This window comes from Heptranchias perlo, chromosome 8 (assembly GCF_035084215.1).
Source record: "Heptranchias perlo isolate sHepPer1 chromosome 8, sHepPer1.hap1, whole genome shotgun sequence".
NCBI lineage: Eukaryota > Metazoa > Chordata > Chondrichthyes > Hexanchiformes > Hexanchidae > Heptranchias > Heptranchias perlo.
Window position 1 is genome coordinate 15,518,047 of NC_090332.1, and position 18,746 is coordinate 15,536,792.

General features: G+C 43.8%; 1 protein-coding gene across 1 annotated transcript in view; it reads left to right on the forward strand.

Annotated features, from left to right (window-relative positions):
* ryr2a (ryanodine receptor 2a (cardiac)) overlaps positions 1-18,746 on the forward strand; it is a 471,729-nt gene that overhangs the window by 323,606 nt on the left and 129,377 nt on the right. The window contains exons 57-64 of the mRNA XM_067988444.1: positions 441-530; positions 4,053-4,190; positions 4,952-5,029; positions 7,316-7,391; positions 11,122-11,245; positions 12,031-12,146; positions 13,339-13,403; positions 14,088-14,209. Of these exons, the coding sequence (XP_067844545.1) occupies positions 441-530; positions 4,053-4,190; positions 4,952-5,029; positions 7,316-7,391; positions 11,122-11,245; positions 12,031-12,146; positions 13,339-13,403; positions 14,088-14,209 (809 nt within the window). The remainder of the gene's footprint in view (positions 1-440; positions 531-4,052; positions 4,191-4,951; positions 5,030-7,315; positions 7,392-11,121; positions 11,246-12,030; positions 12,147-13,338; positions 13,404-14,087; positions 14,210-18,746) is intronic.

Sequence of the window (18,746 nt, forward strand, 5' to 3'; positions counted from 1 at the left end):
CCCCACACAGTTTTTGTTTAAGTTTACTCTCAGTCACACCTGTTTTGATCTCCCCCAGGCCATAACCTATTTCCTGGTGAGAGTGTAAACATGCAGTTTGCTCCTAAGCTTTTGCCAGTCTTGAGTCAGTTGCAAGGAGGTGTGCAAATGCTGCACATGTGACTGGCCCTTTATTGTGCCATTCTCTTTGTGGGAAATCCCCTGCCCTATATTTACCACCTTGCCCTGGCATCACACACAACAGCAGGAACTTGCCTGTGGGCATTAAAGCTGCATCTTACCAGTTCATGACGTATTTGAGCACCAGTACGCTGCACCAAAGAGCCACTATAGGGTGCTGTTTCAGAAGAGAGTACTACAATAATTAAGAAATGTTGAGGACATCTTAGATGATACCCAAACTGTAATAGGATAAAATTAACACAGTGTTCTTTTTCTAGTTTTCAAGTGGATGGGTGTATGGTGAAACATGTAACGAGGCTGCCAAGGTTCATCCTTTGTTAAAACCGTTCAAACTTTTGTCTGAAAAGGTGGGTAGGAAGCAAATATTTATCTCATGCATCCAGTGTTATTATCGAGAGAATAATAGATGCTCAGGAATGATTAAAAAATAACAGTGTCAAAGGATGATGCTGTAAACTTGCAGAGTGAAGCCTGAACAGTTTATAATAATCTTTTTGTTTCTAAAATGAAGTTACAGCCTTGAAATGACTCCCATCAATCCATTTTGTTTTCAGGTATATACATCTTGAAATTCTATTTTGTCTGTATTTTTGTTACAAGAACTTTGTTCCAGGGTGGATAATGATAGCCAGTATGCCCTATGAAGATGATATGTGATAACATCCGCATGGAACGGTTAATAACGCTCATATTTTGGTGAACTTTAGCACTCATCAAGGTGAAGGATGTTAATGCTGTGCTACAATTGATTACCCGGAAATAATAACAGTATCTATTTTCAAACACTAGAATATTTGTATTATGTCATCAATTTGCTTTTATCCAGAGTTTCCAAATCAGACAGATTTGGGTTTCATAGGTTGCTATAATCTAGATTTGTCTAAGATCAATTATGTGTATGGCAAAGGCACACTTAATTCTTTCTCACAGTTGTATACCTTACAAGTCTCCCATCTATCCAAGAGATCCCAGGTCACCTGTGCCAGCTGTACCTACTGCTGATAGCCCAGTGTTGCAGAGAAACGTCCTGACTGTGTGAAGTAAAGCGGGCAGTAGAGACAAGAGGCTGCCCTCCAACTTCAGGAGTTGGAAGCCAGCATATACTATAAACTGGGATTTTCCTGAATAGCTTGTAATATATACAGCTGGATTTGGTTAGAACAGATCTTATTTCTTCTGATATTTATAAATCAAACATTTCATCATAGAATCATACAGCATAGAAGGAGGCCATTCAGCCCATCGTGCCTGTGCCGGCTCTTTGAAAGAGCCATCCAATCAGTCTCACTCCCCTGCTCTTTTCCCGCAGCCCTACAAATTTCTCCTTTTCAAGTATATATCCAATTCCCTTTTGAAAGGAACAGATAAATTCCCTTTATCTCTCAAGAATTTATTTAAAAGGACCATCAAGAGTTTACATACCAAACAAGACCCAATTATTTTATTTTTATTGATGAATATAACGCAACCAAACTTCTTTTTGTGTGGCGTAATCTCTTTCTAGGTCACAGCTTTGAGAGATAAGGAGGGCAATTTTAACCCTGAAGAACGAATGGGTTGTGGGCGGGTAAGAGGTCAAAATTGCAGTTTTTTGAAGTGGGATCGCAACCTGGCTCCAGTGCGCCCACTTCAAGGTTTAACCCAGGCGCATTTGAATGTGCGCGCATCCGAAACCCAGAAGTCCCATCCCTACTTAATGCCAGTGGGCGGATTGTTAAAGGGACAATATACTTCGTTGCGATAGTTGAGGCACTTAATTTTTTTTGTGTATTACAAAGGTAAAATGATTTTAACCTTACCTGCATGAGTTTCCCATCGCTTCTGATTCTTGTCATGTGAAAGCAGGCGAGGAGGGCCGGATCTATGAGGTGAGTGCCCTTAATGCACTGCTTGTGGGCCAGGAGGAGCAGGAGTGCTTCATCCAGGCCCAACAAGCTCACCTGGCGCAATCAGACTCCCGCGATCGCCACCCCCTCCCCCCTCCCAATGGTGGACCAACCCCCGCCCCCCGATGGCCGAGACACACCCCCCGACCCCCGATGGCCGAGACACAACCCCCAACCTCCGATCTTCTGGCGAACCGATCACCGCCTGACCTCCTGGCCCGGGATCTGCTCCATGCACCCCCCCCCCCCGATGTCCTCCACTGTTTCCCCCCCCCCCCCCCGCCGATGACCTCCATTGTTTCCCCCCCCGCCAAGATGTCCTCCACTGTTTTTTCCCCCCCCGCCAGAAGTCCTCCACTGTTTCCCCCCCCCCAAGATGTCCTCCACTGTTTCCCCCCCCAAGATGTCCTCCACTGTTTCCCCCCCCCCAAGATGTCCCCCACTGTTCGCTCCCCCAAGATGTCCCCCACTGTTCCCTCCCCCAAGATGTCCTCCACTGTCCGTCCCCCCCAAGATGTCCTCTACTGTCCGTCCCCCCCAAGATGTCCTCCACTGTCCGTCCCCCCCAAGATGTCCTCCATTGTCCGTTCCCCCCCAAGATGTCCTCCACTGTCCCCCCCCCCCCCCAAGATGTCCTCCACTGTCCCCCCACCAAGATGTCCTCCACTGTCCCCCCCCCCCCCCCAAGATGTCCTCCACTGTCACCCCCGCCCCCCAAGATGTCCTCCACTGTCTCCCCCCGCCCCCCAAGATGTCCTCCACTGTCTCCCCCCGCCCCCCAAGATGTCCTCCACTGTCTCCCCCCGCCCCCCAAGATGTCCTCCACTGTCCCCCCCCAAGATGTCCTCCACTGTCCCCCCCCCGCCCCCCAAGATGTACTCCACTGTCCCCCCCGCCCCCCAAGATGTCCTCCACTGTCCCCGCCCCCCAAGATGTCCTCCACTGTCACCCCCCCGCCCCCCAAGATGTCCTCCACTCTTCGTCCCCCCCGCCCCCCAAGATGTCCTCCACTGTCCCCCCCCACCCCCCAAGATGTCCTCCAATGTCCCCCCCCCCCGCCACCCCACCCCAAGATGTCCTCCACTGCACCCCTCCCCACCCCGATCTCCTCCACGGCCCACTTTCTCTTCTTCCTCTCTGATTCCCACCTGACAGCCAGCCTGTCAGTCAGTCAGCCAGCCAGCCTGTCAATCAGGCTGGCTGCCGGGCACGAAACCTGGAAGTAAAATTTATTGCCCTCAATAAGGTCGCGATTGCAGATTGTGACCCCACAACTTTACTTCCGGGTTTCGTATCCGATTACCCCCCCCCACCCCACTCCCTTCCTGGCTCCATGCTAACATCATGCCCAAGAATTCTGTATGAAAAACTTTGAGAACGTTTTTGGACCTCCAATTACAATTTGCTGTATTCAGAATTCATTAACGTGAATATTTTTACATGTGGACTCAACCAGTTCCTATTCCAATTCTAGTCCCTTCCTCCCCATCAGAAAAGGACCTTAAAATGTTGAATTGTCCAACTGGACATTGTACTGACATATGTTTCCATTTACAATAGGTGTGTCGCTCTCAAACTAATTCATTGGACATAAGAATTTTGTTGTAGATGTGACAAATCTGTAAATACTGTAAAACCCTTCAATTTAAATTTTGCAGCTTTAAATGCTGATATATATGTTAGATTTAAATATAGACTAATAAAAGGTCTATAAATGTCTAACATTAATTTTCCCTGGGTTAACTTTGTTATGAATTTTTTTTTTACTTCATGAAATTAAAATCCCTTTGAAAATATGATTTATAATTTTAGCTTGTACTTGCTACTGTCTAGTTAGTGTTTACACACATATCCTAACTCACTTTTCACAATCTTATGAAAACCAAATCAACATTTCTGTGTATTGATTTCATTAAGGACTCTCCATTTTTTTTAACCACAAATATAAATAAGAAAAAGTAAGTTTTTAAAAAAAAATTCCAGGACAAGGAAGTGTATCGTTGGCCAATAAAGGAGTCTCTAAAAACAATGGTTGCCTGGAGTTGGACAATTGAGAGAACACGAGAAGGAGAATCCATGGCCCTACATAACAGAACACGTAGAATATCTCAGTCAAGTCAGGTAAGACCAACATAAGAATTACAACCCGGATTTTCCATTGACCAGGGCTGTTTTGGATTGGATTTAGCTGTCTTTACCAAGTAAAACCACTGGGCACTTGACAATCCCCACTGATGGTAATTAGGAGTGGGAAAAGGAATTGTTTACAGATGCCAATCTTTGGCTGCATTTAAAAATACACAATACAAGCAAAGCAAATAGCCATTCTGTTTCGAAAAACATGGCTGTCCTGCTCCGTCCCCAGCACGCCGTGCCCTGCTCCGTCCCCAGCACGCCGTGCCCTGCTCCGTCCCCAGCACGCCGTGCCCTGCTCCGTCCCCAGCACGCCGTGCCCTGCTCCGTCCCCAGCACGCCGTGCCCTGCTCCGTCCCCAGCACGCCGTGCCCTGCTCCGTCCCCAGCACGTCGTGTCCTGCTCCAACCCACTCAGACTCTGGAATACTTTATTTGAATAAATTTGGGTAAAACATACGAGAGACCAGGCAAGTGGGCTGGTAGCAATTCACCTGCCTGGACTCCATTGATAAGAGATGGTGTGTGGCATGGGGAGACTAAGAGAAAAGGTGAAAATAGTAAGTACTGTACCATTAAAATGTAAATAAAACACAATTTTTTCCCATTAAGAGTTTTCCATTGTACTTCGCTTTGCTGGTCTTTCCTGCAGTTATAACTGTCATTTTATTTTTTTAAAATGTAGAAGATAACTCTGTTCGTACATTTTTTGCACCTGCCATTGTAATTGTGTTTGCACTTGTTACTCAGCTTTCTGTAGATTCTGCACATGGTTACAGCCCTCGGTCGATCGACATGAGCAATGTTACACTTTCCAGGGACCTGCATGTAAGTTGTTCTGCTATAGGTAATCTGTTATGACATATTTTCTGTGTGTCAGCGAATGTGTGACCTGACGAAGGGGATAATCTCCGAAAGCTTGTGATTTTAAAATAAATTTGTTGGACTATAACCTGGTGTTGTAAGATTCCTTACATTTGTCCACCCCAGTCCATCACCGGCATCTCCACATCATGTTGTAAAGAGTGCAATTGAAGAATTACATTGGAACACTTTTGTATTGAAATAGCTTTTCTTATTGAAAATTTCAATTGACCTAGCATCCACAGCCTTTATTGTGAGGGAATTCCAGATTTCTGTTATCCCTTGTGTGAAAAAGTGCTTCCTCATTTCACTCCCAAAAGACCTTGCTCTAATTTTAAGATTATGCCCCCTTGTTCTGGTTCCCCTGCTAGAGGAAGTAGTTTCTCTGTATCTACCCTATCAAATTCTTTTATCATTTTAAAAACTTCGATTAGATCACCCCTCAACCTTCTAAACTCAAGGGAATACAAGTCAAGTTTACGCAACCTGTCTTCATAATTTAACCCTTCAAGCCCTGGTATCATTCTGGTGAATCTGCGATGCACTCCCTCTAAGGCCAATATATCTTTCCTGAAGTGCGGTGCCCAGAACTGAACGCAGTACTCCAAATGAGATTTGACCAAGGCTCTGTATAACTGAAGCATAACTTCCTCACTTTTGTATTCGAACCCCCTTGAGATAAAGGCTAACATTCCATCTGCCTTTTTCATTACTTTTTTTTACCTGTGCACTAGCTTTTAGTGATTTGTGAACCTGGACACCCAAATCCTTTTGCTCCTCCACAGTTCCTAGTCTCTCTTCAGGGCTGTAGTGACTTTGACTTCAACAGGCAATGCAGTGCCAGCTGTGGCAGTGGATTTCAGGTCTTGTTGTAGGAGATGACACAACTCTGTGATAGCCTTGCTGGAGCACAGCCTCCTTTAACTGCTACTCAGAAAAGTGCAGGTATGTGATCCTAGGTCTGTGGACTGTATTGGGAGGGTAGGGATTTCTGCAAGTATGCCTCTTCTAGCTGGTCTCCCTGCAGCTGCAGCTCCATGTGCTCCTTTAACCTATTTTGCTGCACCTCTTCCTCCTCTCTGGCCAGAATGCGATTGCTAGAAGAATGCCCATTTGGAAAAAAGTGCATTGCCAGTACCCCATAAGATTTCAGAAGGTAGTCCAGCCACTATAAGCAATTTGAATTTGAGTAATTTGCCAAAAAACACTATAAACTACCAGCAAAATGTCTCTGAAAACTTTTTAAAGTTAGAGCAGGTGAGTTTTCCTTTAGATAGCGCCACAAATGGCCACTTCCTGACTTGTGCTACTCATGATTTGTAAGCAGGTTGAGGGAATAGTGATGGCAGCGCTGATTGACATGAAGATTGCATTGGGGCCTGACGTGTGTCACCTAAACTCCATTTAAATATTTCCATTTGGCCTCCGCCTTTCCGGTGGAACTGCTGGCCACCTCAATCGAGGCCTTCCTGAAAATTGGAATGAGTAAACCTCCATTGGTAAACTGGTGGGTTTTTTTCTTGAAATTTTCCTGCTGCCACCACTCATTTACAGGTGTAAACAGGACAGTAGCCCAGAGTTCTCTATAGTAAGCAAAACCAGTCTCACTGGACCTAGGATCCACTCTGTGCAGTCTCACTGTATATATTCACCCATTATAGTCACCAGCAGAAAGGTAAAATTCATCATTCCAAACAGTAAATAGATGGTGGGCTTCTGTAGATTTATAACACCTCTGGAATTTGCATTTTAACATACCAGCAAACTTGTGAGGATAATTTCCTCTGTTTGGTATTTCTAGTATCTCTTAAGTAGGTTATGCATATTTATTGGTAATTGATGTGATTCTATTTAGAAGCTGTTTGAAAATGGAAACTTGTACTGCAAAAAGTAAATGCTGGTGGGATTTAAAGAGGCCCAGGGGTTAAAATGGCCCCAGCCTCATTTCTGGAGGCAAGTTTTAAACTGCCCAGAGTTAACATCGGGAGTGAACAGTTTGAAACATACGCTATTATTAGCAAAATATGTACTATGAGTAACTTGTACTGTGAATTACTGGGCCTATCACTGATAAGAGAAAGTCTGTTATGAAAATATGTCCTTCCTTATACAGAAAAGAATAATCTAGATACTGAGTTTGATCAGTAAATGATCAGTGTTGTAGCGGCCACTTCTCCAAAAACGATTCTTCACAGTTTAAAATATTATAAAATGTGATGACTGTAAACATTTCTTTGCAATTTATCACAGGCAATGGCAGAGCTTCTAGCTGAGAACTATCATAATATCTGGGCTAAGAAGAAGAAAAATGAATTGGAAGTTAAAGGTAACGATTACGTAGGATTACATAGAATGTACAGCACAGAAAGAGGCCATTCGGCCCAACTGGTCCATGCCGGTGTTTATGCTCCACACGAGCCTCCTCCCACCTATGCCACAGGGCATGCATCAGATATGTGCAGTAGGCAGCGTAAGGCAAACGTGTCGTGAGCATAAAGGGGATGCACAAGGGTGTTTGAGGGTTTGTCATGGTTGTTACTTATATTGAATTTCTGACCAACTCACATTACATATTATATTGGCACCACTACTGCCATGTCTTTGCGAATCTTGTCTGGTTTGTGCAATAATGCCCTTTCCTGAGGATCGCTATGAAGACCCATAACTAATGCCACCCATTGTGTCACTGCAAAGTGGGTGTAGGTGTATTTGCAGGGCTCTTTTGTGCAGACCGCTGAGAGACGTCGGTGATGTCTCCGGTGGCACCCTGGAAGGATGCGGAGGAGAAGTTGTTGAGGGCAGTGGTGACTTTGACAGCGACAGGTAAGAAGATGGTGCTCGGGCCAGCCGGGAGCAGCTTGGCATGAAGGAGGCTGCAGATGTGCAAGACTACATGTCGAGTGACTCTGAGCCTCCGTGTGCACTGCTGCTCAGAGAGACCCAGGAAGCTGAGCCTCGGTCTGTGGACCCTGTGGCGAGGGTAGTGCCCTCTGCAACGCATCTCTCTCTGCGGTAGCCCTCTCTCCTACTGTACAGGTGGATGTGTCACAGCGCTCTGTTGTGGAGCTCCACGTGTCAGAGGTGGACGGCGTGGATTGCGAGGCTAGTGAGGCTGGTGATGCTGTTCGCCCTCCGAGGAGGTCATGAGTGCAGCTACGGCGGCCCCCATCCGGAACATCTGAGGGGGTCCGCAAGGTAGGTACATGTCTCTGGACCCCGGGGTAAGTTTGCAAGTTGGTGACTTTGATTGTCAGGAGGAGGGTGGTGGAGGCCAAACTTTGTCCCAAGTGACAGAGTGGCCTCCTGCAATGAGTGAGGGTCCCCCCCCCCCGTCAAATGGACTTTTGCAGCTGCCACAGGCTGACAGCTGCAACAGATCCATTTGAACTGGGAGTGTTTCCCCCAGTATGGGAAACAGTCCCAGTTTGCTATAAAATCCCACCCCTCCTCACATAATCCCTTAATCAGGTCAGTTAATGACCTGAACAAGCAAAATAAATACTTTCAAGTGGAACCCCGCTGGCTTTAATTGCCTGCGGGATTCCCACCAGCGGGGGCTGCACGCGCACGCCGGTGCATCAGTGGGGAACCCGGAAGTGGGCGGGTTGGAGCCGGGCTCTGGTCCCGCTCCGGGATTCTCTGATTTTCGGAGCCCCCCTGCCAGGAACGCACCCGATAGCGGGTGCTAAAATGATGCCCATCATCTCTCTTCTGGCCACGATACTTCCCCTATTTATGTTATTTTTTTCTTCTATTGAGTATAAACCTCTGTATTTTGTTTTTAAGCTGTTTTTCACCTCCTCTTCTCCAGTTGAGTCTATGCCCAATATGCACCATCCCCAGCTAAGGAGGAGGGCAAGCAACCTGTTCCTAAGTCTCCACCAGTGCCAATATGAACAATCTGTTAAGTGATGTGGATGTGAGAGAGCAGTCTGAAATATCTCTCCAAATTTTCTGTGGCAGATCAGTTTTGTGTGTTGTTTTCTTGTCTTTCGGTTAATATATGCTCCTCAATGAGTTTTCAGAGTAGGTTTGTTATAAAAACAGAAAATACTGGAAACATGCAGCAGGTGAAGCAACATTTGGGAAGAGGGAGAGGTAGGGTTAACGTTTCAGATCGATGACCTTTCATTTTGTCATGTGCTGGGTGTAGTCTAAACACTTAGCTGCTTCTTCCTTAACAGCAGGGTTTCAAAAGATGTTTTTATATTGATACCAAACTGCAGAGTAAGCAATGCTCCAATGAAGACCTGCGACTATTTATTCCACTTACCATTGTGTCACTTGTCCTTATTAGGATCTTTATTGGCCAAATAGCCTCCAATTGTTGCTCTTTGGACCCACCAATGAAGCATTCGGGGTAATTTTAACCTAGCCCACCTGCCGGGAAACTGATGGGATTGGATCAGCCGTCCGCTTTATAACCTGCCTGTTTTTATTTTCCATTGAAGACAATAGATAGTACAATTGGCCCACGAGGGCTCCTGATTACATCTGTCATTTTATTGTTTATTATATTTTTGTTGCTCCCCCCCCCCTTTCTTTCTCCCTCCATTTTTTGCCCCCATTGCATTGTCTGCCTTTCCTAGTTCAGATAGTGGACACAAAGTCAACAACCTTTGCCAGTGCCTCACTCTATAATTAACTGTTAGGTGCAATCTCACAAATTTCCTATGTGACTTGTTTACTCATGGGGGGTGATTTTAAAACAGAGCCGGGAAGGGAGCGGGGGGGCGGGGGGGTCAATTTGAGGTCGGGAAATCCATTAGTTCAGGTTTCCCGGACGTCCTTACGATTTTGACCTCAGGACGTCTTTTAGTTTTTTTGTCGATTTCCCATCCGACTGACCGGTTGATTGACAGGCTGGTCTCAGTCAGACTGGAGACAAGCCAGGTAGAGGATGTCTTCAGATAATTCTGCAGGTAAGTCTTTGTTTGCACAGATGGGGGGGGGGGCGTGGGTGGGCAAGGGGCATGGGTGGCCACGGGGGTCGTGAGTCATGGGGGCTGGGATCGGGGGTCAGTCACAGTGGGGGGGCGGCGGGATCGAGGGTCATCGCGTGGGTCCACAATTGTTGAGGGGGGGGTCGGAGGGCGAGGATCGGGGTCGGGTGTCCGTGATCGGGGGTTGTGGGGGTGTCGGTGCAATAGGCTTGTTGGGCCTGGGGGAAGTATGCCTGCTCCTCTGGGGCTCACGAGCTGTGCCTTTCCAGGCACTTACCTGTTAGTCTCGGGTCTTCTCGCCTCCTTTCACGAGGCGTAAAACAGAAGGCCCGGGAATCTTGGCCCCCCAGGGGTTGAAATCGGGAATTAGTGAAAAATGGAGACCAGAAGCCTCCTTGAAAGGTTTTAAGGCCTGACCCGCCTCCTGGGAGCAGGTTGGTCACCCGCCCCTCGTCTTGCCCCTGTGAAAACCAGATATGGGCGGGTTGGAGGCGGATTGGGGGCGGGTCTGAAATGGTGGCAATTTTCAATGATCCCCCCCACCCCCAACCCACACGTTTTTTACTTTGAAAATCGAGCCCATGTTCTCTTTTCCCCTGTGAGGAAATGTCTAGTCTCTTCTCAGTGTCCCCACCTGACAGCCTGATTAGGATCAGGGAGTCACACGCACTCTACTGACAGCTGGCAGTTTAAACATCATCAATAATTCTTCAGATGGATAATGCTATTTTGTTGATCAGAGACGTAAATCACTTTTACAAGTAGACCTCTTTTTTCTAAGCTTCAAAATATGGCAAAAGAAATGTCAACATTTTATGCACATAGAAATACACAGAAGTTACAATATGGAAATAGGCCATTCAGCCCAACCAGTCCGTGTTAGCATTTACGTGAGCAAATAGTTCTAATCGCATTTACCCACCCTGTTCCCATATCCCTACAACCCCATTTCCTTTATCCACTTGTCCAATCTAATCTTGAATGTTGACATAGTTTCTGCCTCAATCACTTAGCCTGGAAATGAAATTCCACAGCTTTGCATGGGATTAAAGAACATTATTATGAAATGCCACTTATTATTTATCAAGTCTATGCTTGCTATTGTACCCTCAGGAGGAGGAAACCATCCTTTGTTGGTGCCCTACGATACACTGACAGCTAAGGAGAAGGCCAGAGACCGGGAGAAAGCACAGGAAATCCTCAAGTTTCTTCAGATCAATGGCTATGTGGTCTCAAGGTATTGGTGTCCAGCATGAGGAGGGCAATAGCTTTAGACACAGTCCGCACACTTTCTAATGCAAGGTGTTGCTATTAAAACATCAATGAGTTAACTTTAAAACATTTTAAAAAGAAATCAAAGTAAAACTCCTTACTAAATAGCAATTCTTAGCTCATGAGAAACTAAGTGCTAGCAAAAGAAAAAGCACAAAACAAAAGAAGAAAAACTGTGCAGAAACTGTTTAGTGAATCTTCTTCTGCCATATTCAGCTCAGTGCCAAGCAACCCTGGATAGCTGTTATTTATAGGTTGGGTTTGCACCTGGTGCTGATCTTGTGCGATGGCTGGGAAATGATGCGGATGGTGTAATTTTATCACTTCTGAGTCTTTATTTTTTGAAGTTGCTATGTGTTTCATGCGGGAGCTTCCCGCAAACAGCCAGTCTGACAGATATACATGTTATGGGCAAAAAGGGAGAAGATTCAACCTTTGGCATCTTTGCCTCTTTTCAGGTGCCATTAAGCTCCATGAACTGTCATCCAGGGGGCGTTAACATCATGAGAATCAACACCCTTACCTTTGTTGCCTTTTTTAATTTGCTCTTTGAATAACTCTGTAACGGGCGGTGTGTAACTGGTTTTGATGTCTCTTTTTTGAAGAATAATCCCATCCGAGAAACCTTTAAGAATTCAACTGGCTTCAGTCCTCTTTTTGAAATGAATGTGTTTCCCAACAAGATGTGCACATTTTAAATGACAGTTTACACTATAAAGAAGAAGTCTAACTAGGCTGTTTTTTCCCCAGGGGTTTAAAAGACATGGAGTTGGATACACCTTCCATTGAAAAACGATTTGCCTACAGCTTCCTCCAGCAACTCATCAAATATGTTGACCAGGCTCACGAGTACATACTGCAGTTTGGTAAAGTGCATACTTACAAATTATTAACATTTCAAACTCAAATATTTTGAATGCCATGTTAGCTGCTTGTTCTCATATTTGCATTTTTAAGACCTAGAATTCTTGATGAACCAGCATAACTTAACAAAATATATCACTGTTAAAAAATGTATTTAAAGTTTTAAAAAAACAAGAACCTTGATCCTTCCATCAATCTCACAGAAGTAGTTTATCCACATGATATCTTTAAACTTCTCCAAAGATCAGTGCAATACCAAAGCATTTAAGGGGAAGCTAGATAAGCACATGAGGAATCGAAGGATATGCTGATAGGGTTAGATGAAGAGAGGTGGGAGGAGACTCGTGTGGAGCATAAACGCTGGCATAGACCTGTTGGGCCGAATGGCCTGTTTCTGTGATGTACGTTCTGATTAAGCAATTTTCAAAGATGTAAACCTGCTGCCCTTTGCCTTGTGTAATTTTCCTCATGCCAGTTATAACGTGGTGTGAAAAGTTAAGCAGGATGGCAAAATCCAATAGAAAACAACTTGAAATAATATGTTGTCAGGGAGATGCTGGCACACTATGTTGGAGATCCAAGACACTGCAGCAAGGAGCTGGAGGACTTGTCTGTCCCCACACACTGAAATCTCTATCTCAGCTGTGCCATCTTGGAAGCCAGAGACCTCAGAACGTTGGAAGGAAGGGTCACTATGGGCCTATGTTTTGCACATCCTATAAACTGATCAAGAAGTGGCACATGCAGATACTTTGGTGCTGATCACATTCTGTCCTCCGCCTCCTCCTCTTCACCCCCTCCCCCTGCATGATCTAGAGAGATGAGTGAGAGGGGAAGGAAAGAAAACATTAAATGCCTTTGTAAAAGTAATTCTTAAACAACAGATCACTGCTGTAGTGTCCCAGTCTATTGGTGAGTTTCCAAATATCAAAAGTCATACTTTTTGTAGAAATTATGAATCTGCATATTGTTTTTTTTCTGGTTCATTGAAGAGTGCTGCTTATGTGCTAGTCACACTGTCATTTCTTGAATATTATAATTTGAATCTTAACATAGTTTCTACTTGTGTCACTTCCTAACTCAGCACCCGTTGCATAAGTCGATGTTTTAAATATTGTTACTCGGTTACTTTTTTAATGGATGATGTATATTTCACTCCTATTATTGTAAATGTTCGCTTGTCCTTGCTTCTAGATATTTGTTCCACAAGTAAAGGAGAAAAGTTTCTGCATGAACAAGAAGTCAAGTTCTTTGCTAAGGTACAATGTTTTAGGGAGGAAAAAATGGTGAAATATTTGTGAGAAATATATGTATAAAGTGGGGTTGAACAAACATTTTCAATTGTGAAATTAAAGGTAAATGACTCCTAGTTCCTGTATCACCAATGTACCATTTCCTGTTCTCAAATATCAGGCCTTCTGCTCTGGTGGGCTCACAATATGCCTTATATATAGGACTTTTATTAGAGTTGATCCTGAAACATAGTAAGATCTTCGAATGAAACAATATTTCAGTGAGTGAGTGGTCAATCTATGGAACAGACTCCCTAGGGAGACGCTGGAAGCAGTTGGTAATGATTCATTCATATGCAAATTGGATAGATTTCTTTCAAAAAATATCATTTTGGGATATAGTATATGAATAATTTGAGACATGATGTGGTAAGTGTAGCATGCTTGGGAGGAACAAGTAACTTTGGACCTAATGGTTACCAAAGCTCTCCACCACTGGGGTTTTCCTCGCCTCATGTGTGGATCTGTTGTAGACTAATTGATCGAAATTGGTTACTATGATTAGTCAATAACTCCATGATCATTCTATCATGCGACTACCAGGCTGGAAGAAGGCGAACTGGATGGTCCTTGGTCTTGTTTCGTCTAGCAAAAAGTTGATGTACATTTGTCTTGAGGTACATGCACACTGAATGTTGTTCATTTTTACAGGTTGTTCTTCCTTTAATTGATCAATATTTTAAGAACCATCGCCTGTACTTCCTATCTACTGCAAGTAGCCCTCTCAGTAGTGGGGGTCATGCATCAAACAAGGAAAAGGAAATGGTAACAAGGTAATGCCTGAGTGCTCTTTTTCATTGCTAGTGGAGGGGAAATCATGTGTCACCTTTTACAGTATGATTTGGCTATTATTACATCAATGAACCCAGTCATTTTAACTGGGGCAAAGCTGCATAATACTCAATTTCGTAACTTCAGATCTACATTGAAATATATAATAATCGTGCTAATTAAACCAACACAGCATGATCACAGATTTTTATTTATGCTGAATAGAAACTGGTTTTGACCCTGATTTAGTCTGTAGGAAAGGAATTCAGCACTGCTTGTATTGAGCTGTCATCTTGGTCAGCTGAAATGTGGGTTAGTGTTAAGGCAAAACACCCCTGATGTTACTCATTATCTGTGCATTTAGCAGCTCTCCTCCTGAGTTCTTTTACTTGGAGGTGAATCATCTCCTGGAAGGTAAAAGAGACAATAGGATTTGAGTTAAGGTTGCAGTACTATCGAACAGCAGGACCAGCAGCTGACACAAGTCACCAGCCCATGATGAAATCACCTAATCCACCAACATAATAGAAAGTATAAAGTAAACAGAAAGTTGGTCAGTGTAATTCCTGGTATGGAACTGGACAATACAGACTCAGAAAGTCCTGGGTCATTCCTTGGTCTGTGCTGAGTTTGCTAATCTCAGTTAGGGTTGCTTAGGAGCACTACACCTCAGAATAAATTTAGTGCTTCCAGGCAGAAGCCTCACTTGAAGGGAGCATGGGTTGGAATTAGGGCTTCATCAATGTAGCGTCGATACTGTGATCCATGTTCCTGTCGAGTGAGGCTGGGATCGCTGAAGTTACTCCTTGATCTCAACAATTCTGGGCCAGTGAGAGAAAAGGAGTCAACCAGGGTTCCTATTCTTGAATGCTATCCAGTGACTCCTGCTGGAAAGTTACATGTATGGATGTTAATTATAAACAAGACTGGGCTGAGCCATGATTTCCTTCTATGTCCTAATAGTCTGCTGTCACCCATTGTTAAGGCTTACATATGAAGAATGGGCACTTGGGCTGGCTCTAGGGAAAGCTCTTGGTACCTGTGAAACTGTGCCCCAATATAAGATATTGCCTATTATTTATTGCCCTTGCGGCCCTGAAGGTGTTAAGAGATAACCACATAGTGTTGAACTGAAGTCAGATATATGTGTAATAAATTGGATAGCCAGGTGGTGAAGGATAGAATACTAGAGCCTGGCCTTCAGTTGCTTCCAAGCCTTTATTCACAGTGCTCCACATTACACCCACACCACACTTTAGATCAGCTCTCTTATAAATGGATACAAGATAGTTCTCAATTGATATGCACCACCTAAATATAATTAACACTAATTGATACAAATCACATGAATATAATTAACAACATAGGCCTGACTGCAGAGGGGTGGCAGGTTCCCTTCTCCGAAGGTCGTTAATGAACCAGAAGGGTTTTTACAATAATCTAGCAGCTTTCATGGTTATTTTCTGGGGCTAGCCCACAAACTACAAAATGTATTGAATTCAACTTCACAACTTGCCATGGTAGGATTATAAACTTACAACCTCTGGGTTGTGAGGCCAGTACCATAACTACAAGGCTCACTGTTAACAACCACAACACAAAATACATTTATATGATAACGCAATTAACATCGTAAAATGTTCCAAGGTACTTCACAGAAGCTGATCAGACAAAAATCAATAGTCTTATAGAGCATTGTTCACAGAGCCAACCTGGTTGCTCTCTTGGCTGAGGTTGGTGCATGGTACAAGATGACAAGAGAAGAGGATGGAAGAATATGATAAATGTTTGGCAATTCCATGACAGGCACTGTTTTACAAGTAAACAAATGCTAATATTATGTAATTTATGGCCGTCATTGGTGGTGTCTGTTCAGACAGATCAGACAAATCTGATCCATTTTTATCTTTTAAAACCCTAATCATAAATGAAGATATGGGTGGGTTCAGCTAAATGACAGATATTCTTTATCTGGCTTTAGATGGTGTAGCTGTGGTGAATCCATCCTTATATTTAAATACTAATCAATTATGAGGGGTATTTGCATTTATAGAAAGTATGGGGGTGCAATTGGGCTGTGCAGCACCCGTTCAGTAGACGCTACGTGGACACCCAAGCCCCGAAAATGGTGACCGAGATGCGCACGTACACTTCCGATGTGAAGTGCGCATGACGCCATCTTGGTAAAGGGGCTTGTGCACGCGCACTTATCGAACGCCATCACCGTGTAGAGTAGGGAGATTATGATGTTAATCAATGTGCAACGCTAATTTAAAGGGACCACTGCTATTTTGGAACTCCATGCTCCAGCAAATGCACTGTCATAACCTTGCACAGCTGAACAGGTCTTAAACAGCATGGAAGACACCCCCCCCCCCCCCCCCCACCGCCCACACCAGTGCTATTTAAAGGGATCATGCATGTGTTACTGGTTAGTTACTGGATTATTTGCTCTGGCAGCTGATGCATTTGTACCTGTTTTTGGAGGTTTCCTATACTTGAATAAAGTTGCAATACTCTACAGGGAGTGGGCTGGCTAGCTGACAGGCAATAGCAAGGGTGATGGGAGGTGGAGTGCGTGGATGCGGCTGGTGGTGCAGTTGGTGGGATATGCCACTTGACAGTTGAACTCATTCACCTTAACCACTTGTGTCATATCATTGAACTTCTTCCTGCACTGCATCCATGTTCGTGGTGCTATGCTTTTGACATTGACCTCGTCCACTACTGCCTCCCACTGCCTCGTGAGCATACGTCTGGAGGATCTTTTGCCCCCCTGCAGATATAGGATGCCCCTCTTTTTGTCCCCTTTTTCCACCAAGGCCTCTAGTGCATCATCCGAGCATGCTCGCTTGCAGGTCCGGTACAAACTCAGATCGACAGATTAGCAGGGTCTGGCTTGGAGATTGGAGGATGTGGGATGTAGTTTTGAGAAACCTTTATTCAATATTTTAAAATGCAACAACAGTTTTTAAACAAAAAGATGAGACCTGCATCTGTGTCTTGTGCAATTTCTGATCTCCATTCAGACTCTGTTCAGACCCGTATCTTATATTTTGAAAGTAGAAGAGTCCCGCAAACTTTGAACTGCCAAGTTGTTGCTCATTAAAAATTCCAGGGTTCCCATCATCACCATGCTTCACTATATTGCAGCACAGATTCACTTCACAATTGACTTCCACCACTTCCTGCAGCTGCAGTGCACCTCCCCTTTAAGAGTGATTGCACGCAGCAATCATTGAAATCACCAGGCAGCACGAATGTTACTTGCTACTTGCATCGCAATGACCCGGTGCGGGTTAATCGCGATCCCAGCGCCCGTTTTTGGGGATAAACCAATTTAACCCCCATTATGTATTTATATTTTTCTTATCCAGATATTTTTTGACAGTAAACGTATTGATACTCATCCAGGCAAAATATCATAGTATGTATGAAAGAACAATATACATTATGGATTGAAATTGCAATGTACAATATTAAGAATGAAAGCATTAATATGTTTGTATGAAACTCCTTTGACCATTATTTGAACAAAGATATGAGCCAGTTTATGTTAAATGGCCTAACACTTTGTTAAATATTGGATGATGGAATTTCATATGAACTGTTAATCTTTTCTTTACTAACATCACTAACACCCCTACATTTCCGAGCAGATGGAGAATGCTGATATACAGGAGAGTAGTTACTTTACTGTGTGATTAGAGTGCCATCTAGTGAGAGAATTTGGTAAATGTTGAATAATTTCAACAGATGAAATGGGAGGAGGGAAATAGGTAAATTTAGTAACCAATGTGGAAAACGTTTTGCTGCTACTTTAAAAAGACTGCAATTTTTATTTTAACAAATTAAGTGATAGTGCTTTTAGAATATTGCTATTTGATTTCTGCAGTGGAAATCCTGGCTGTAATAAACAAGAAGGAACATATGATTATTTAAAATATCCATTTGGAAAACTAATTCAACATAAAATGCTTATAATCAATAAAAGTAAAGATCTCCCAGCTGTGGGAGGGGGCTTTGTTTTGCATAGTTCACGAGTGTATTAGTGTGCTGTTCTCCAGAGGGATTCAACTTGGGTTCACATTGCAAAAGAAGTTCTGATCTTGGGCAGATCAAAGAGGGGTGCAGAGCAAAGGCCTAGCACATGCCCATGGGCAATCAGAAATCAAGTTGCCCTGCCTCAGTCGGCATTCCCTCTTGCAGCTGATTATATAGAACGTTGGCAGAGGTCTTGGAACAGGTCACATTCCTGAGCTCTCAGTCAGATCATGGTGTGTGTTGAAAGTTAAAGTACGTGAATCTAAAGGATGTTAGGAATTGAGGTAATGTGCTGGTTGGGGAGAAATTAAAAAAAAGAACTTGCAACTGTTCCAAAGTCATTTTTGTACTTGATCAAATTTTACAGTGTACTTTGTGTGAAATTAGACTGACTTTTCAGCTAAATAACAAGTGCTCTTTTTCTTTAATGAACTTTTATTTTGTTAACACATAGAAGCTGCTTGTATCATTTTAATAAAAGCTTTGCTCTTGGCT